Source organism: Equus caballus, chromosome 16, assembly GCF_041296265.1.
Source record: "Equus caballus isolate H_3958 breed thoroughbred chromosome 16, TB-T2T, whole genome shotgun sequence".
Lineage (NCBI taxonomy): Eukaryota > Metazoa > Chordata > Mammalia > Perissodactyla > Equidae > Equus > Equus caballus.
The window spans coordinates 65,767,401-65,789,580 of record NC_091699.1 but is presented as its reverse complement, the minus strand read 5'-3'; the positions used below and the strand labels follow the sequence as shown (position 1 = coordinate 65,789,580).

General features: G+C 37.4%; 1 protein-coding gene across 17 annotated transcripts in view; it reads left to right on the top strand.

The window, feature by feature from the left end:
- Positions 1-22,180, top strand: part of RBMS3 (RNA binding motif single stranded interacting protein 3) — a 1,248,509-nt gene that overhangs the window by 723,252 nt on the left and 503,077 nt on the right. For 11 of the 17 annotated variants that reach the window (XM_070238085.1, XM_070238080.1, XM_070238078.1 and 8 more), the window contains one exon: positions 16,233-16,405. In XM_070238085.1, the coding sequence (XP_070094186.1) occupies positions 16,233-16,405 (173 nt within the window). The remainder of the gene's footprint in view (positions 1-16,232; positions 16,406-22,180) is intronic. The other 6 variants (XM_070238087.1, XM_070238082.1, XM_070238079.1 and 3 more) reach the window with 1 other exon arrangement.

Genomic DNA, 22,180 nt, shown 5'->3' with positions numbered 1-22,180 from the left:
GCTTGGTTTCCAAGAATACTCAGCCCACTGTGCTGAGGTCCTGGACATTGTGACAGAAACATACCACCACAAGATCTTATTGTGATAGACATGTGGCCTCTGGTGCCCAACACTGGAAGTATGTGGGAAATAGAAGAAAGAGATTTGCAAGATCTGAAGCCAAAAGATAAGTCTATGCAAACTTCTTCCCAAGTTTTTGTTCCAAAATTTACCATGCCAACAATTTATAAGCCATTACCATTAATGAATTGTACCGCTGAAGAAAAAACTATTCTAAACTATCAATTAAAAAGATTGCGTTTCTATCGACTGCTAGAGGACAGACAGAATTACCTTTTTATTCACTCTACAAAAAAAAAAAGATAAAATTACTGCCATATGATGAGGCAATCAAAGAATACGCAGGTAAAAAAAAAGAGGGAAAATTATGTTTGAAGTGTGTTAGGGAGTTAATATTGCTTTTTTTGGCATTTTTTTGATATTTATGTTATTTATCAGCTTTTAAAAATTGGTGATTTGTTACAGCTTCTTTGTTCATTCTAAATAAATATTCATTTTTGTAAGTAATTTTATATTTGTCAATTTTATTCTTTTTTTAATGAGTCCCCTGAATTGTATAAGCTTTACACACTACAAAACCTGGATCTGTCCCTGCATTGGGGGGGCAGATCTTAATTTTCATAATCAAGTACATAATTTTAACCTTTGGCCCATCCATCCACAACATTTTTGAGTTAAACATCTGCTGTGGTCTTAATGTTTGTGTCCCCCCACAAATTCGTATATTGGAATCCCAATGCCCCATGTGATGCTATTAGGAGGTGGGGCTTTTGAGAGGTGTTTAGATCAGGAGGGTAGAACCCTCATGCCTGGGATTAGTGCCCTTATAAAAGAGCCCCAACAGAGCTTCCTAGCTCCTTCCGCCATGTCAGGATAGAGTGAGAAGTCTGGGACCTGGAAGAGAGCTCTCGCCTGACTATGCTGGCATCCTGATCTCAAACCTCCAGCTTTTAAAACTGTAGGAAATAAAATTCAGTTTATAAACTACCCAGTCTGTGACATTTTGTTATATCAGCCCAAATGGACTAACACAGCATCTGTTGCTTTCAACTTTCCTGGAGTTCACTCTTTTTACGTTCAGTCATTTAGCTCTACTCTAGAATATCCTAATTCTCTAATTATTATAATTAGGGAATGTCTTAGTAGCTTATCTATTAGTAGAATATATTGCTATTCCCTAATACTCTATACCTCAATTTCAGTTAAAAAAAAAAACGTTCCACTTTCGGCATAGCATGGTATTTGAGAAATATATTTAAGCAGAACTTTAAAACTGATTCAAATGAGAGATATGTGGTTCAAAACAAAACTGCAGTAAAATAAATGCCAAAATCAGGAAGATTTCAACGTGTAACATTATTGCATTTAAAGTGTTTCAGGAATTATAAGTAGTTTCATTCAGAAAAGTATTTTCAGAAGTTCACAAAGCATCTTGAACTACTGCCAATGGAGAGGGATTGTCTATCATTTATCAATACTCTGTTGCCAGAAAAACAAATGTTAAATAATTATTTTAACTCCTTTTTGTGATGGATCACATAAGACGTGTTCTGGCTCACAGGAAGACTACCCATTAAATTTCAGTTTATGTAACGAACAAATTTGGAATGTCAATGATCATTTTTCTAATTTTCCCTAATTCCTCTGTGTCTTCAATAAAAAATAATCTGTAAGATTAGGTAGGGTTGAGATGTGAGGATATTGACTGGTGACTAGAACTAACATATCAGCTACAAACATAATTTTCATTTTCATTCCATTCATAAACAAGCCTTATCCTTATTTGACCCGCCAGGGTATGATAAGTTGGTCATAGTAAATGCAACACATTGAATCATACCATTTTCAGTCTTCTAACCAAGAGAAATCAAGTGCAGAACATGTCTTTTTTGTCATTATCTGTGTCCTGGCACACAGTTGTAGATTGTGTCCACAATAGATACTCGTGGCCAAGATTACAGGTGTATATGTCTGTCTTTCTCAGATTACTGACATATGACACCAACCAGCCTTGCCAGAAGCCTTAGTACTGATTGAAATTAATGACTAGTGGAATCCAAATAAATAAAAGGAAAGCTGCCTTTGCACATAGCACAGGCAGCCTCAAGGTGAGCGGACACTCAACATTGTGGAATATTATAATTCTCCAAACAGTGCTTCTTGGCCACTGGTGGGTGTGCTAGGATCTCTTGCTTCTGTATGCCTAAACTGGGAGCTTTGGGCATTAAGAATGAGTTCTCCCACTGTGGGGTAGTCTACACTGCAGGAATCTTTACTTTCCTCTGCTGACGTCAGAACATAATACCAGTGGATACCTGTTTACACTGGATAAAAAATATTCCTGTGCCAAAAGATGTCTTAAATATGAGTCTACTGATAGACCATAACTCATTTGAGAAAAAGTCACCAGCCTGGTAGAAAAAATTCTATGCCGTTAAGTCTCTTCTCTCCTTTTATTTTTATCTCTATTATTACTAATTTTCTCTGATCTCTGCAAACCACAAGAAAAAGCAATCAGATAAATTCTATTTGTCGTCTTTGAGAACTCTAGTTATAAAACTTGTCCATTCCACGGTTCTATTCATTCTGATACTTAAAATGATCACTCTGCATAGTAAAATATGTTTTTCTTTATTACGAAGCGCATAGCTTACCATAAAAGAAACAGACATTCTCATAAGAATTAGCATTGGACGCAGGCAGTCTTTTCCTTTATACTTTACTCGACGTAAGTATAGGCTACATTTTGGCACATATCACATTTCTCTATTTATGTTTCATTTGCTTTCTATCCTCTGATTATGTGTGCTGATTAGTCTATGCTAACTTCACCTGCTTGAACTGTACCTCTATTTTTATCGCTTTTGGATTGAAAGGAATAATTGTCACTGGTTATGTTTTATCTTTTAAAATATTTTCTCATAATAATATTTAGTTTTATATATTACTGTTCAGTTTGCATGATGAATTCTAATTATATGTTCTGTTTTGCACGTGTTGTAGCACAGATCAATGTTTTTATTGGTTATCTGAGAATTGGAAGCCTTCGGTCTTTCCTTGGTATAATATAACTTTTCTCTAATTATAGCCCTCCCCCAAGTCAAAATTCTGGACAGAAATTCTTAGAGCTAGCAGCTTCAGGAAGTCTATCTATAGAAAAGAAATATTTTACTCTATTTACAAAACTATGAGAAGCTGTAATTCTAGGCTGCTTTGCTACACTGTACTTGTTTTGTAAACTTGAACAAGTTGCTTACTCATTATCAGCCAAAGCTTTGGGTTCTGCATGATGGTGGGTGATAAGTAGAAGGGGTAATGTGATACACATGTAAGTGTTTTATATTATATATGTAAGTTAGTATGTAAGCTGCCTTATTAAAATGTTTAATATCACAAGCTGTTAATTAGACCCATTTCCTGAGTTAAGGAATACTTAAAAACTACTGATATTATGATTTCAAGGAGGCAGCTTGTATCATTACTCCAGTAGTTAATGCTATACTTTTTGCTTTGGTGATAGATGCTGCCATCGTTTAGCTCTTTATGTTTGGTTGTCCCTGTTTTGATTCTACTTAGATGTGATCAAATTCACAGTGTTAATGGTCTGCCTTCAAAGAGTTTAAAGTAGGCCCTGAGACTTTGTACAGCAAGGAATGATGACATAAAGATATTTTCTTTTTAAGGAGTTCTCTGTTGGCTAATGAACAGGGAGCTTCTCTTTGAGTCTCATCTTTCTACAAGAAATTCTTATGTTTCCTACAATGTTCCTCCGTTAGAGCATGAAAATTTCCTAAATCGCTCTGCCCATCCTTCTGCCCATACGTTCTCTTATGGTGCCCTCTGGTCCTAGCATTTGAGATAGGGCCACCAAGAAACTCTTATTCTGTCTTCCCAGGCTATTCCCAGCTGCTTCTTTACTACACATGCAAATAGACCCTTTCCTCTGTTTCTGTTTTCCGGGATGTTGGACCGTTGAGCAGCATTTCACCTGTGGTCACCTGCATTTTGTGAATAAGTAGGGTGTGGAAGCTGGCCACTTGTGAGAGCTGATTGCTAAATTATCAGAAATGTTGTGAGCCGGTGGTTAAACTGTTAGTAGGTTAAAATCAGCCATATAGGAGTATTTACATGAAAAGAATCAGCAAAGCTATCCATCAGGGTTTTGTTTTGCCTTTGGTTTTTTTCCTTAGAGATCTGGAATACAACCATAGTCCTAATTCAGAGTTAGTTACCTGTTTGGATCCCCACTTCAGCCAGTTTGCCTTCTACTGAATAGAGCGAGCGCTGAGGCTTCTTTTGGGGAAGCACAAGAATGGCCACTCTTAGAAAGCTCTTTTCGTGATTAGGCTTTCGAAAGGGCTGTTATCTCTGCTTGCCAAGTTACACATAGGATTCTCCAAACCGAAGCAAAACAAGGCAAAACAAAATCATTCTCTGGAATATTGGAGATGTATAGTAAGTACTTTGGAATGTATAAATGTATGACTATCTCATTTTCCTACCATAAACTATTTGCTACAACTACCCTAGGGCACATATCATACAACCTTTTAGAAATTAGGGAGATAATTAAACTGAAATACACAACTTAAGCAATTGTTTACCCACAAAGTATCCTTGCAGGACAACCATTTTTAAAAACCTAATCAGTTTTAGAGTTAGAAGCTGTGAAATTGGTATAGATTGTTTTCTGTATATAAAAGTCCTTTTAGTTAAGTGCATGGACGTTTAGTAATTAGTGTATCTTTAACCGATAAGCTTTTTTCACTGGCAATAAGATATGTCATATTTTAATGAGTACTTTCACAATGTATAGATATTTTCCCGGGATTTGTGTATTCTGAGAATGATTTCCCTTGTAAATGTTTACATTTGTCTTAAAAAATTCTTCTGAGGGTCTTGTCATCAGTTTATCTGAAGACAATTAGTATCAGTAGCTAAACTGGTACTAATCGAGCCTAATGTCTCATTGAAGAATGACATTTCTTGATTTACAATTTAGATAGAATTTCAGTTTGACTACCATCAGTGGACTTTTTACTTTGTGTTGTAAGATTTTCAACCAGGCGCACCCAATTTTACTAGAACATTATTGTTCATGACAACAATGGGTATTGTAAAAATGCCTTAGGATTTATGTAATAATAAGAAGGAGCTCCTGTAGAGTGCTTATTGTATTCCAGGTTTTATTCTCAGTGCTCTACACATAATCACTCGTTTGAAATGTTTAACAACTTTCTGAGGTAGTTATTGGCCCCAGTTTTACAGATGAGGAGACTGAGGCAGACGTGGGCAGATAATTTGCCCAAGGTCGTATATAGACAATAAGCGTTAAAACAGGATCTGAACCTGGGTGGGTGGCTTCAGGATCTGTGCTCATAGTTGCTATGCTATGACAATAGCACTTCCTCTTCTTGAGCTTTCAGAGAGTCTACCAATCATGGGCAAAAAATACCCTTTATTTGCCAGTCTTTGAACCTTCAATCACTTATTTAAAAAGGACAAGAGTAATTTGGAGAAAGAAAACCAGTGCTGTCTTATTATTGGGGAGAGTTTGTTCTCTTGATTATGGAGAAGTATCATTGGGTGGAGAGAATCTCCAGCGATCATGCAACAAAGGAGATGCACCAGAAATTGGGTGTGTCTATACTATTTTGGAAATTCTCTTAGGTACGAGGCAGATTGACTTAAAATATACTGAAAGAAGAAGTCCTCATAGAGGTTTATAATTATGAAATGTAGAAGTTTGAATGTGTAAATATCTCATTTCTGATTTAAAAATTATAATAAATTTAAGAACAATATAAAATGTCTAATATTCATTTTATTATCAGATCATTTTTTTCTTGAACTTGAACATTAATTTATTCTTATAATTAATTTCATCTTATGGTCCAAAACATAATAAATTTTGAAAATATATTCACAGAAAATTATCTGTGAAAGTGCTCCTTCCAATTTTTATAATGAAGCAATTATTTTGCACATATTAATTGCTGTCGCATTTTTGATCTGTGCTCTAACATTGTCTTCTGGAGGAAATTATTGTGTTTTATAGTCTAAATTTCTTAGCTTTAGGACTTTCAAAGTGTGAGTTCTGTTCACATTTAATTTTGCTACATCAATAAAATATGAATGCATTGGCTAATAAAACAACACAACTATTTTATGTCATGGAATATAGGTTCTTGTTTATGAATTTGCGGAATTGCCCTGGTGGTTCATTGTAAGAAAGCATTCTCCTTTTCTGCCTTGGTCCAGTTTAGACAGAGATGAGGTTGGTAGAATGGCATATGACATGGGGAGGAGAAGTGCTCTTCCCTGGGGCTGTGCAGGTAAAGTAGATGATGCCGTTTTGAAAATGCAGAGCTTTCTTCCCAGGCGGGAAACTTGTCTGCCAATGACAGAGACGTTGATTCTGCACCAGCACTTTATCTCAGAGACTGTCGTGTCTTGATCTTTAGCAGTTTTACGATATAGATGAAACTTTGGTTATTGGTTAAAAACAAATAAAATACGTCTTGTTCTCCTCACCGACTGTATTTTACTTCTTGGAAATCTCTCTTAATAATGTCCACTTTTGGTCAGGGGAGGTATCAACTGAAAAAGAGATTGTATATGCTAAAACCTAGACCCACTCATGAGGGAGAAAAAACTTAAATATGGTCTATACTGGAGGGAGGTTAATTGCACTTAAAAAACCCCAATAACTATGAATAATAGCTTAGAAACTGTGACCATGATTTTGCTCAGCACAGTTAGGTACTGTAGTAGGTGTGGGAGACGATGCCTTGAAACTGTAAGAATGATCTATGTCAGCACCGTGCAATAGAACTTTCTGCGGTGATGGAAATGTTCTATGTCTGCCTATCCAATATAGCAGTTAATTGCCACATGATTTTGAACATTTGAAATGTTGCTAGTGTGACTGAGGAACTAAATTTTTTATTTTAATTAATTATATTTAAATTTAAATAGCTACATGTAACTAATGGCTACTGTATTGGGCAGCTCGTATCTAGATTTAAATCTGGAATTAACTGGAGTGAAGACTGCCGAGCTTCAGGTCCTATATGTTGCAGAGAAGCTGAACAACCTTGAAAAGTCATTTAACCTCCCTGAGTCTCAATATTCTCATCCTCAATATGGGGATAATCATAGTACCTACCTCCCAAAGTTCGGAGATCGTTAAGTCAGTCAATGAATACAAAGCTTGTAGGACAGTGTGTGGCATATAATATATGCTCAATAACCGTTAGCCATTGTTATTCTTGTTAAGTACTTTATAACGTTTTGTAGACTTAAATGATGTAGAAACTGAGAAGATATGAAAATGAAATACGTGTAAAGTAATAAAAGGAAAATGCCATGAAATGGGGTAGAGTTTTAAGTAATCCTAGAGGAATGTGTGAGATTTAGATAAATAGAAAGTAATTTAGGGTGATCATATATTCCAATTTGCCTTGGACAGTCTCAATTTATACCTTGTGTCCTGATATAATTATTAATGTCTCCCTCTTTTGCTCTCAAATGTGTCCCAGTTTGTACAATAAAATTTAGAATCACCCTAGAATAAGATATAGGAATGCAGCCCAGGCATTCCAGGTGGGAGGAAGAAGATAAAATATAGATGCAGATCTGGCTACAATGTGGCATGAAAGGTGAATGAGCCCTGGGAAACAGAAGAAACGGGATTAGATATGGGTTGGAGAGACATTGTGGAGGTGGGATGAAAGTCTAGATAAGGGAGTTATGTTTGATTGTCCATGTTATTTATGCTATTATTGCATTACTCCTGAGTCAACATAGATTTGCTTTCAGAAAAACAAAGTTCTGATTTAATTGGGCAAAATCATCTGGTGTATCCAAAAAGCTTTGTATCATTTGGTACTCTGATTAGCTTTCCACTATTGATAGTGATTCTTTTATACATGGTTTAAAACAAAATGCTTTATTTCTATCACTCATTAGCTATCGGTAACCAAATCAGTAACATAATTGATTAATATAAAATTAATCAATTGAGTGGACAAATGCTCATTATATCTGTTTTCATGACTGAAGAAGAACGCTTTGAAAGTGTTCATTTAGTTGCAGTAAAATACCATGTCAACATATCTTATAGTGGTGCCATTTAAGTTACATCTATTGGTCTCCATTCTGTTTAGGACAGCATACATAATAAAGCTAGGGGAATTAACTGCTGGCAATATTACTAATTGTTATTTTAGGGAAACAAAGAGTATTGAACTGTTAAACAGAATATTTTAAAAAATAAGAAAGGATTAAAAAATAGAGATGAGGAAAAAACTAAACTGAAAATTTAAGTAAACATGTAAGGCACAAGAATGTGACTCAAAGGTAATTGTTCTCTTCTTCACAAGAGCTCCTCTTTATCTCTGATTGCATTCTACATTAAGATGCTTACCATGGGCTCTCCCAGTGATCTCCGTGAACAGTTGATGATAACCAGTCCTACATTTTCACTCTTTTCCCAGTGATTCTAGCCCATCCTATAAACGGACATTTGAGTTGATCTCTGAAGTATTTCCCAGACAAACAGAACAGAGGTCCCATATAGGGATTACAGTCAATTTTAGTATTTCTGGGGAATTGTAACAATCACTCTTATAGTGTAGTGGATGTTGTAATCTCCACCTAGGGAACCAATCATGGATCATTTTTTGCAGGAGGAACTAATCATTATCAATATTAGAATCATGAACTGTTTGGGTTATTTTCAAAGTGTAGACTTGACTTTTTAAATTAATGCCGTAAGTACCTCAAATGTTGAAGCACGTTTTAATTTTTTTTATCTTTCCTTAAAGAAATCAAGAGTTGGCCAAAATAAAAGAAGAGTTGAGGCAAAGACCAGATGTCATTGGTATTTGGAGAATCGAGCAATCTTTATTAAAGGCCATTGGCATCATTTATAGTAGCCACTCTTCTCTAGCTTGTGAGTTTGTTAATGAAATTGGTTTATAGGTGCTTGAAATGAATAGTAACTACTTGACTTGTGTTTCCAAGTACCATGAATTTTAAAATGTCCTTTAATATTTAAGCTTCTGAATGGAATTCAATGACTTTAGATTAAGCCTATTTGTAAATAGCACAGAGCAATGTGTGATTATGCAATCTGCTGAGGTTTTAAAAAACTAATATTTAGAGCAAAAGTGAATCTCATCCTAACAGAATTTTAATAAAACCTTGGTAGTGATTTGTGAATACCTTAAAACGAATTAGCCATTCTACTCACAGTGGTTGTTTCATCACTGTTTTGTTATTGCTTTTTGGTTCTTGATGAAAATGGCAAACTATAGTTCTAATGACATAGTTTCATCTCAAGAATAGTGGCTCCCATGCTTAAAAAAATAAAAAATAAGTGATTGACTCCTGTAACACCCCTTAAAGGTAAATTACTCCAACTAGGACTGAGACAGCGATGTTCATTTTAAGGACCTGCCTCGTGATGATGTTGATGCAAATGCTAAGACCAAAAAAAATATTTATTGAGTAATAACTCTATGCCAAGCACTGTGCTAAATATTTTACATTGAATTTATATATTAAAGCCACTCAGAGTCCTTTAGGTGAGACAATCATAATCCCTCTTTTACTCATGACTAGAGCTTTAAGTGTCTAGTTAGTGGCAGAGCGGAATTCTCAGTGGGCAGTCTGGAGCTCACGAGTACCATGTTACCACTGTTGACAGCATCTGTTACCTAGATCAGTTGACAGAGAATATACAAATGATTGCCTTTTGTGAGGAGTTTTGTCCTTTATTGCTCATTTCCATATCTGATCTGTGGGTAGGAAAAGAGAAGTAGGGCAGATTTTCACCAAACTCTATTAGAAATGGCGTAATTGAAGCAATTGTTTTCTATCGTCATAGTCTGGATAATGGAGAGGCAATGGCCTAGCATAAAATTGCAAAGCTGTAATGTAGGTGGTTCATGACAGTATGGCTAAAATTGCATGCCTTGCCTTAGATATTAATTTAGCTGCATTTATTATTGCTTGCATGGACAATATTCATATTCACCCTCATTTGAGGCTATTTTAGACACTCCAGTGACTGCCATGGCTCTTGCCACGTCCACTCTCTCATGTTGTGTTCACACTAGAGGAGAGATCTGCAGAAGCAAGGTTATGTGGAAATCACACTATCTGGGAGAGGAATCCAATAGCCTGCAGCAGCATTATCCACCAAGCAATGGATTGCATGTTTACGTGCAAGCTAAATAATGCATGATTTAAGACGGGAATGTGGTTTATATTCATTTTTGGATAGTAATAGAGTTGGCATGTCAGTCCCATGGGAGACTTTATCCAGGGCTTTACCCTTGAGTGGATAAAAGAGTACAAATTCTGTTGCACTGGAGATGAATAAAAACAAATTGAGGAGACCGTCAGCAGGACAGACTGCTGTGTGATGGAGTCCAAGGCTACTCCAAAACCACCAGACCAACTGCTTCAGGATCCTGCCAGCAACCAGATGCTGGGAATAGAATTGACTGCAGTTTGGCATCAAGGCCCTGTGATTCCTAGCCAAGGAGAATTGCATGCAAAAAATGTTTAAAATTATCTTTGTAAAAGGGTTATGTTTTCAATGACAGGGAAAAGTATGTTTCAGACCTAGTCTGCTGCAAGTTAAATGTGCCATACTGACATCTTAGTTACAGCGGATGGAGGCTTGGGGAGGTGAACGTCATAAACATTTGGGGGTAAGAAGTTGAACTTTGGGTAAGTGGTGGGGTTTTTCAGTGAAGTAGGTTTTAGGCCATTGAGTTGGTATCATGGTTCCATGAGGGGTACTGTATTGGCCCTTCAAGGAGAGGGAATGGATCTGTTTAAAACAGTGATTCTCAACCAGGGGTGATTTTACCCCCCGAGGGGACATTTGGCAATCTGGGGACATTTTTGGTTGCCACAAGTTGAAGGGAGGGTTGTGCAACTGACGTCTAGTGGTAGAGTACAGGGGTGCTGTTGAACATCCTGCAATGCACAGGACAGCCCCTTACAACAAAGAATTATCCTGTCCAGATTGTCAGTGGTGCCAAGATTGAGAACCCTGGTTAAAATTATCTGGCTTGTGTATGTATATTACAACCCCACCTTCAGACAAGTGTTCATTGAATATAGTTTGACATTGTATAAAAGATGACTTTTAATGACTTACTTTACCCTACTGATGTGTGAACAACACTAATGGGTGTACCAAATGCTTTCTATTAAAACAAACAGGAAAACAAACAAACAAACAGAAAAACAACTCACATCCATCTCACATCTACTTCCAAAAGATGTAGTTGGTAAAAACGGGAGACTCCCTCCAGACCTACACACACAAACCACACATTTTATAAGAATGTAGGAGGACTTGGTTGATTCACTTTTCAAACTTGAAAAATGGGGCATATTAACAAAGCACGCTAAATGAATCAGCTGTTTAGGATGATCTACAAGCCAGTTCATTTTCCTGTTATTAAATAACAAACCATGAATCTTGACAAATGAACCCACTTGTTTGACATTATTTGAAAAACTCATAACACGCTTGGTTCTTATGGTCACTTCCCCTTCGAAATTAAATTTTAAGATGAACTTCATTTAAATTCTGATAGAGGGAAAGGGCTTGTTAACTTTCATTTTGACTGCATGCTGTTTATCATCATCATTCTTTTCTTCTCCCTTATACTTGGATGCACCAGAGCTTTGCCAGTGTCATCCTCCACAGTTGACTACAAGGAAGCCGTTTGAGTTTATTGGTGCCCATATCAGTAAGGAGTGAAGTTCTTTCATGTTGTGGGGGACTGCATGGCTTCAAGAGTCAGACTCCCTGGGCTCAAATTGAGGCTTTAGCCGTGTGACCTTGAGAAGGTCATTTGCCCTTTCTGTACCTCAGTTTTCTCATTTGTAAACTGAGAATATTATTTGCGTTGTTGGGGTGTTATGAATATACATAAAATGCTTAGCAGGCACACAACAAATGTTACCTATAATTATTACAATCGTTATTTTAAGAATAACGTCTTCCAAAATGGATGCCAAGTCATTTTATTTAATTTCCTAAAGAGGACACTGGTACTGATCTGCTGATTTAGCAGCCCCAGCATGTGGTTAAGAGGGCTTTAGCCTCCATCCCATAATCCCTAATAGACCCTCCTAGCAATGCCACCATCAATACACATCTAAGAGAAATCTGCACACTTGCCAAGCCTACACAGCTTCGCGAGAAGTCCTCTGTCTCCATCCTTCAATCAGAGTGCCATCCAAACGCCCTCTTCTGAAAATCTTCTGGTTCTAACCAAGCTGACACTGCAAATTCATAGCACCCCCCCTGCCCTGTTATAGCAGTGTTACAGTGTTCAGTAACCCCAGACCGTAAGTCCTCACCACTCCTAAATAGGATTTACAAAATATCGCTTTGAGCAATATAGCAAAGTCAACTTTATCTGAAGGAAAATAATTTTTTTTACTAACATTTTAATATTTCTTTCTTGGTTCCTAAAACGATTTCAAAGCTAATGAATGGTAAAATTCTAAATCCGTCTAAAGACAGAGAATTGAGAAAGGAATCAGAGCCACTTTTAATCAGGAAAGTGGCTGCTGTGACCCATTAACCCTAAGATTATTGATGCTCCTTTTTCTTTTTTTTTAAAGATGCTGTAGTTTGGTCATTTGTCTTTGGCAGCCAGAGCATACAAAATCGCTTTTGCTTTTCACAAATTAATTCGTTTAAGCCTGTGCATTTGTCAGACATTCCGGGAAGCTTCTGCCAATGTTTTGTTGATTAAAGGATGTGTATTTTGAAAATGGGTGGAGAGGAAGGAATTTATAATTCTTAAAACCAAAGAATGATTTACAATGCAGACTGCTACCTGAATCATTCAGTGAATTATCAACAGATAAATGAAATATTAAGGATTAGCAGGAGTGCCGGCACTGGATTTTAAAATCTGTGGATTGATTGGTTCCATAACACTGAGAAAGTCTCCCTCTTTCAACAAAATTTCTAGAACTCACAAACAAGAATATGACATAGAAAACCACCTTGACTCTGTATTTTTTTCAAAGGGCTTTTGAAATACATCCTTTCTCCTCAGGAGTCTGGTGCTTCCACTCCTGTTTATAAATTACGTACCTCATTTCCATGCACACAAGTTCCCTATATTCATCCCAGCTTTGATTTGCTTTTGACTGCTTTGTTTAATTTTTTCCCAGTGAATACACTGGGCCCTTTGGAGGGCACCCGTATTGTTTTAGGTACCATGCAATTTACTAAATGGTGCTCTGGCTATGGAAATGCTCGCAAACACCCCTGGTGGGAAAAATTAAGTAAATATATATTGATCCTCGTGTAGTTGGTGCTTTCTTATTTGATCAGCCAAGGGCTCAGTCTGAACTGGTCCATCAGATTTGTGATATGTAAAGCTGGAGTCATTTTTCTGGTTCCCTAATGGTTTTAAAGGCTACGCAATGGGAAAAACTGCTTTAAACAAAGCCTCATTTTAAAAGAACCCTGAGTACGGAATGGAATTCAAAGAATTTGGAGAGAGGGGAGGTGAAAGTGGTAACAAACAGCTTTACAAAAGCCCTGGGAAATTTAAGATCATAAGGCACATAAGGGAAGTAAAAGATAAATCCCACCTGTCCCCGTGGTGAGATAGAGGGCCCAGGATGCTGCTTCGGCAAGGAGGTATGGAAGACCTACTAAGTGCAAGGCTTGTAAAGAGGTCGAGCATAAGTGTTAGGGGGTGTCTGAGGAGCAAAACTGAATTCTTAGGTCAAGAAGGAGTAGTTTGTCATGCAAACCAGGAAACATTATGCAGTTATTAAATTCCAAAAGGCAATAAATGTATGTCATTTTATCCAAATATTGGGAACAGAAAGTATTCTCCTGTGTAACTCACTTAACAATTCTGCATTAAAATTGTTGCTAATAAACTAAGTAATACTAGAGAAATGGTTGGAGAAAATGTTTATTTCAAAGAAGGGAGTTGGAGGCCCCAGGTTTGGCTGCCGTCATATCTGCTCTCTCACCTCCCCATTCCTTAAGCAAACTGCCCAATACACTCTTGACCAGTTTGTGTTTGCGTTTGACTATTTGGCTTGTTGTTTCCTCCCCGCACCTCCTCCAGTTAATAAGAGGACAGCATGAGGGAAAGGAGTTCACATAGGAAGCTTGAAGCCCTTTACCTATGAGGTGGTTCAGACCCTGGCCTGGAAAAACTGGAAATTCAGAGGAAAGGATGATTCTAGAAACCTCTGAGAGATTTCAGTGGCTGACTGTATTTTGAGATTTAGGATTAGGAAACAGATGAAAGTAACACCAACATTTCCAGCATGGAGGCTGGAAGAATGACAGCATCACCAAAAGACAGGGGGTGGTGTAATGGTAATTGTAATGGGTGTAATGGGTCATTGTAATGGGTGGCTCGTGTAGGGGATTGGGAGAAGAGAGAGTAGATATAATGAGTTGCATTTTGATGTACTACATCTATGAGGCGTTGTCCGAAATATGCACTGGGGCAAATGTGAAATCCTGAAAGATATAAAACAGACTATTAGAGCAAGAAGCAAGGCTGGATACTGCTAAAACTTGGCCTCTTGTCTTTATGGGCTAAGTGCTGTGTTCAGTTTTTATTGTACATGATGCAACCTAAGTATTTATTAAGCACCTACTTGCTATTTGATAAGTACGCACCTCTCACTCCTGATAAAACTGATAATGAGTCTTCAGGTTAACTCTTGGCCAAAAATTTCCCCACTGGAATCTGGATGAATGTGCTTGTTGTACGGTTAGGTTACATTCTGGCTTATGGTTGAGAATATCTAGGATAGCTATATAGACTAATATCGCTGGCAAGACAAACATGAACCACAAATATTATCATTATTATTCTTCTTACATTTTTGTTGTTGCTAACATTTATTGTACACTTATTAATTTCCAGGAACCATTCTGTTTGCATTAGCTCATTGAGTTTTTGTAAAGACCCTATGCCATAGAAGAGTACTGTTTTTGTCCTCCTCCTATTAATGAGAATGTTGAATCTCAGAGAGGCTAAGCCACCATCCAAAGGTCAAACAGCTAATAACAAACACAGCAGGGACTCAACTCAAACAGCCAGTATAATTTTACAACTTTTGAAGATATACCTGTATGAAGAAGATATAAAGTATAATGAGTAATATATCTACTAGATCTGGCATGTATAATTATAAAGACCCTCACATTGTATATTCCAAGTTACTAGGGGTCATTTTTTCATTCCCATTTTACCATAAAATAGTGTGACAGGTTAGAGGGGTGGTTCTCTGTTGGGGGGAGGGATTTTCCCCCCAGGGGACACTGGGAAGTGGGTTGAGACATTTTTGGTTGTCACAACTGAGGGATGGGTGCTGCTAGAATCTGGTGGGTAAAGGCCAAAGACGCTGCTACTATCCTACAATGAACAGGTCCCCCCCAACACAACAAAAAATTATCCCGTCCAAGTTGTCACTAATGCCTAGGCTGAGATCCTGGATTAGACTATTTTAAAGGAGATCTTGACTGTAGGGAGAGAATGGTGGCTCAGTTTTGCAAACAAAGGACATTCACCAGGAAGAAACAGATTTGGGAATGGGGGAAAGAGAGAAGATAGATTCATTCATTTGTTCATTCATAGAATCACTATTTACAGAGTGATTTCTATGTGTCAGGAATTGTACTGGAGAGTAGTGGTGAGGAAAACAATATGAAGTTTCTTTGGAGAAAAGGAAGAAACAAGGAGTAGAGACAGACCAAAGATGTTTGGCTGTTAAAGGTGAGCTAGGGGCAGAGCTTTAGGGCCAGGAGTCCTTTATTGGGGAGGGAGGTAACATGCCACTTCACAGGTCTAAGGAACATCACAGTGGATAAACCCAGAAGGCATATGCTACTGTCAGGAGCGCCTGAGAACTTTTTCTTTTGACCCATTTATGGCTAACTTATGCTGATCCAAAATGCAGGGCCAGAGGGGGGAGAAAGCAAATGATGTTCTCAGCAGTACACAGAGTAGTAATAGAAATATGTGTGTGCATGTGTGCATTGGAGAGGCCGAGAAGCTTGCATTGCTTTCAAGTTGCTCTGCTGGCCTGTGAATAGGTGCTGGCTTTGTTTTTCCAGTAACAGCCTTTTCTGTTTCCAGCAGTCCTATGCACCAGCTCCCCACCCCATGGCTCCTCCCAGCCCCAGCACAAACAGCAGCAGCAACAACAGCAGCAACAACAGCAGCGGGGAACAGTTGAGTAAAACGAACCTGTACATTCGAGGCCTCCCACCAGGCACCACTGACCAGGACCTAATCAAGCTGTGCCAACCGTAAGTGCCCTTCTGCTCTCTGTGCTGTTTCTAATCCTCAGACTTGCCCGAGTGGGCTCAGTCCACACCGGAGTTGGTTTTGCACCCAATCTACCCATTCATTGGTGTCTCAGTGAGGAAGACTCTGCTGTACAAACAAGACTTAAATTTGAGATCTGAGTTCAGCTTATTTTCAGGAATGGAATTTATTTACTTTTTGTTGTGCGAGTGGAGGTTCTTGAGCAGATGTATGGGGGAGTGCTGCCTAATGTGCATGTATTGGCCAGAAAGGTGATGAGCAAGCATTGAGATGGATTCTCAGAACTTGGCTGGTGGAATCAGTGATGAATCTCATGAAAGAAGCTGCTTTTTTTTTTGAGAAATATTAGTGATGGAAATCTCAAAAACTCAGAAGTGGTGGATTTTAGGATGGTTACCTCCTGTGTGGCAAAGTTTTCTGACCAGTTCTTGGTAAATGTAAGTTCAGCCGGGATCAGGTAATTGGAGGATTATAAGGCTAATCCTCTAGTTTCCTTGAAAACACCTACTTCCAAGTCCAGTGAAGCTATTTCCCACCAAGGCTGAGAACTGCATGCAACAAGTAGTTGTATATTTGCAAGGAAATGTGGTAGTGATTAAATGCCTTTCCAAAATGTTTTCATTAATCTATTATCTACTAACACTTATGGTATGAACTCTTATTTCTGTGCAAATAAATTAAAGATATTTAAGTTTACCCTCCAAATAAAGTTAATAATGGATAACTAATTAAGAATCATAGACTTGTATTTTTAGATTGCTGTCTGATTATTTTCAAAGTACTATCTGTACAGCTATTTGTCGTTTGATTGTGTGTTAGCTGGGTATTTTTAAATTTGGGGAAACTATTACTCAATTTTTCTTTCTTTTGCAATGCTTTTACAAGAAGATTGAGAGGATATTTATTTTGTAAATTTTCCAACTTCTAGAATATTGGAAGAGGAAAACAAAGCAGACGATATTTATTTGCCTTTGTTCTGGTTTTTAAGATTGGGAACAAATATCAAAACAACAGGAAGTGGCTGATAAACCAAAACACAAATACATAACTATATAATCAGTTGACAAGGCAGTATGTGTATTAGGGTGGGGGCACCCTGTTGCTATTGACTGTCTTGATTTGTGAAAGAGGTAAGGCAGAACATTGAAAAATAAATATTTTTTGAAAGCAGTTTAAAAAGAGAAAGAAATGTGCCAAGGCTAAGACATACAAATATGTGTTAGGTTTTGGTCTATAAAATGTTCAGTTTGAGAACTGGAAGGTAAATAGCCCAACTTTTTCTTGTTGTTGCTATTAGAAAATTCTAAACTCTTTTGAAAAGTAAGGCCTTTGAAAGTGTGAAAGATTGCGGACTTTACATTAGAAGCTTCAGATGAAGTATCTCCTGGAAGGGACGCTGATGTGAAAAAAGGATAACTATTATCTTTGATTCATATATGAATCTCATTCATAAAAAAAAATATTGGTGGGTATGAAGGAAAGAGTGTTTCCTGTTGCTATATAACACTCACAGAGCTTACTGAAACACAGATTTCTGGGCCCAGGAGACTATGATTCAGTAGGTCTGGGGTGGAGCCCAAGAATATGCATTTCCAGCAGGCTCCCTGGTATTGTTGATACTGCTGGTTTTTTGAGAAGCACTTCTCTCTATAATAACATAAGGAAATGAGATGTATTTCTAATGCATGAGTTTTCTTTTAGTATATGAGTATAGTTGAGGTGGAATCTTGTGTATGAAAACCTGCTCATCACTGTGTAATGTTAAGGAAGATCGTTTACTCTCTTTGAGCCTCAGTTTCCTCTTATAAAAGAGTGGGTTGAGTTTGATTATTTCTAGGTTTCCCTGTAGTATCAGTGGTGCACGGGGGCTGATTCTGACTAGTGCACTGGAGCTAATTGTTAAATATTCAGGAATTCCGTGAGTGATTTGTTACACACTCAGTGTCTTGAAATCAGCCACGACAGGGGTATTTATATTACAGGAATCAGCAAGCCCTACAAATCAGGGCTTTTAAAAATTCTCTTATTTCTTTGGAGTGCTGGTTTATGAACATACCACTGATGCAGCATTATACTATGAGTTTCTGGATCAGTGTCCATTTCTGCAAAGAATGTTGCCAGAAATTTATAAATGGAAAGTGTTACCGAAAAGCCTGTATTGGCATTTTTAACTCAGGACTGAGAGGTGTGGTGACACAGAAACTTTGTTATTGAAGAAAGAAGTTTTGTTAATGTTTCTTATGTGCATTTGAGAAATTTAAAGAATGCTTAGTGAAGAAAGGTGATGATAATTTGTTCATATTAATTTTTGCGAGCTAATTAGGCCTGGCCCATGTTATGGTTATTGTAAAAATATTTGTGTGTCCTCCAGTTACTGAAGGGGTTTGGACCTGGGGCTTATTGCTTAGACTCATTTTCCTAGAGAATTTTAGAGAACTGATATGATCGAACAGCATAATGTAGTGGAAATAGCTATGCACTAAGGGATTTGGGTTTCAGTCCTGGCTGTGCCATCAACTGGGTATGTGGCCTTAGAGGAATGACGTCTCTCTTAACTTTGGTTTCTCCCATGTGTATAATAATATGTTTGATAATTTTTAAACTTTCATTCTAAAATTCTGATATTCCATTGAGGCCCCCAGTTTTTAGCATTAAAACCTGGGCTGCCTTTTATATCTTTCACCGGTCCCTTTTTGCAGTATTGGCAGGGCCACAACCTGAACTGATTCAGTGGCATGACTATGCCCTGATGGCTGGAGATGCCTTTGGTAAGAGACCAATGTGGGTCATTCGTAAAATCCTGTTTCCCCTTTTATAGCGATGGTCTCTCACATTGCTCATGACTATTTCACATTAGCCGTCTTCTAAAGATTCAAGTCATTTTGCATTCCTATTACTACTCCAACACTTTAAAATAATTTCCCCTATAAAACAGATAATATTTGTAGGTTTAAATGAACTTGCCGTCAGGATCAAGTTTGCATGTTTATTCCTATGAAATTATAGGTATTTTAGAGTATTTCCTTATATTATAGGAAATGTAATATTTGCTAATATCCATAGTAATAAAATAATGGAAAACAGAGATATATAAAAAAGGCAAAGGCATATCAAATTATCTGGTATTAGAATACAATATCCATATTAATACCAATGAACAGCAAGAAAATGATATTAAAGAAAAGAAATTGCATTATTTCTCAATGTATAATCTGAGAGCAAATTCTTATTAAGTGATTCCATTCACATTCATCATCAAAGCTCCTATGTTTGGATTACGGTAAAATCAAAGAAAAGAAGACAAGCCTGAAGAATAATAGACATGAAGAATGATTTTACTCTATGGAAAATCTCTCTAGTTATACCTATGTTTTGGATGAATGCATGGCATTGTGTGTCTTTTAGGAAATACTATAGTTAAAGACCTTGTAATGTCTTTATCTTGAGAAACCTCAAGGAACTTTATTGTGTTCTCAATCAAGAAATATTTATAGTGCACCTGTGCTGCATGCCAGATATTATGCTGAAGATTAAGTGATGAGTGAATTTAGACAAAGGCCTTGCTTTAGCAGAGCTTATATTCTACTAGGGAAATAGACATCAATTAAATAATCATATATTTTGATATAAAATTGCTAGTATAAATGCAGGAAAAGAAAGGACGGGAACTAAGAATGTTTGTAATATGGGATTAGACCTAGTTAGGACGATGAGCAAAGGAATCTCCCAGGAAGTGACACTTGAGCTAAGATTGGAAAGAAGAATAGGCTTAACTATTTAATTTGTTTAATTAAATGAGGTTTAAATGAAGAAAAATGGAAGAGCATTTCAGGCAGAAGGAACTTCATGTGTGCAGAACTAATGGATAAAAGGAGCATGGCAAGGATGAAGGGCAGAAAGGAAGCCACTGTCGTCGTAGCAGAGAAAGGGAGTTGGAGTATGGAGGAAAATGAGCTGGAAGCGTGGAGAGGGACAAGATGATCCCTTTGAAGATCATGTTAGGAGCTTTGTTTTATCCTAAGAGCAATGGAGGAAACTATTGAACTGTCCTAAACAGGAAGGTGACATAGTCAGATCTTTGTTTCAAAACAGGTAACTCTAACTGCAGCGTGGAAAGAGGGGAACCCATGAGATCAAGGGACAATCAGAGTAGGAATAGTTTAAAAGAAAGCTAGAAGAAGAATAATTTTTGATCGTAGAAGAGGGCATGAAAATTAACAATTTTGGTAGTGGAACAATTATGAGTAGTGAGAAATGTCTTTTTTCATATGCATTTATATTTCTGTTAAGAAACAAGGACTTGACAGGCTGGTCCAGTGGCATAGTGGTTAAGTTCGAACACTGCTTTGGCAGACCAGGGTTCTCAGATTTGGATTCCAGGTGTGGACCTACTCATCGCTCATCAAGCCATGCTGTGGCAGTGTCACATATACAAAATAGAGGAAGATTGGCAATGGATGTTAGCTCAGGACCAATCTTCCTCACCAAAGCAAAAAACAAAAACAAAAACAAACAACCAAGGACTTGAAACACAATTAATCAGTTTAACTTCAAAGAAACAGTGAAGTAGCACAGAATAGGACCCAAATCAGTTGATTTTTTGTTCATATCTTTTTCTTACATTGTCATGAATGGGTCATCAATATACTATTAAACATTTAGTGACTGCACTGTTAAAAGCACATAAGGCAGATATAATGAAAACTAAAACTCCAATTGATTGTACAATTATATTCCTGGGATGGGTTATCAGTTGGAGACCATGGGTGGAATACTTAGATTATCTACTCTTTATGCTTATCACAAGAGGAGATGAAAGCGGGGCAAGATAGATTTGGTTTAATAGAGAGAGAATGCACTGCAAATTTTTTGGTCCAAATAAAATTTTGGTGGTGTAATGATTTTCACATATTAAGCTATATTTCTTCCCTCAAAGAAATTGGTAACTTCTATTATGTGATTGTAAATATGCCCTTGAAACACACTGAAATTGCTCTTAAAAAAATAAAACCACACATTTAACATAATGGACAGAATTTAAAATGGAAACAAAATTATTAATGTGTTTATATTTTCCATATCTACAATACCTTTTATCTAACCAACTTCAAGACTTACAAATTTTAATTAATACAGTGTTCTCAGAAAGCCCTAGCTGGACATTGCCCCCACTGCCTCATGGTTAGCTCATCTGGAGTTAATGACAGCCTTGGAGGTACAGGGTGAATTGTTCTTCTGTTACAAAGAGAATGCGCTGCTAAGGCCGCTTGAAGAAGAATGAACGAAAAGGAGGGAAACTATTGGGTAGGTGCACACATATTTCCAATCATCACCAGAAAACCAGAACATCGGCTGCCTTTCCCTTCATTTTTCTCTATAAATGTGCTCCTTGCTGAAGCTATGATGCCCTAGCATTGCTCCCTTTAAAATGAACCTGTAAATGTCACCTTAACATTGAACAAGGGAGGAGAAACGCCCGCAGTGAAAAGCCAGAGGAACAAAGTAGGAGTGTTTGTGCTCCAGAGCTGAAGGTCTGCCCAAGCTAATCTCCCCGACTTTTACAACCTTGTTGCATCTCCTTACAGTGTGTGCTGAACGCTGAATAGTGAGAGCAGACTCGTCTGGGCTCTGAGTGCAGGGTCCATTATATGTGGTATCAGACAGTTTTGACAAATGCACCGACACAATCAAACCTTTTATCAATTTAAAAGTAACCTTGTCACAGTAATCTGTCAAACTGTTCAGATACAACTAAA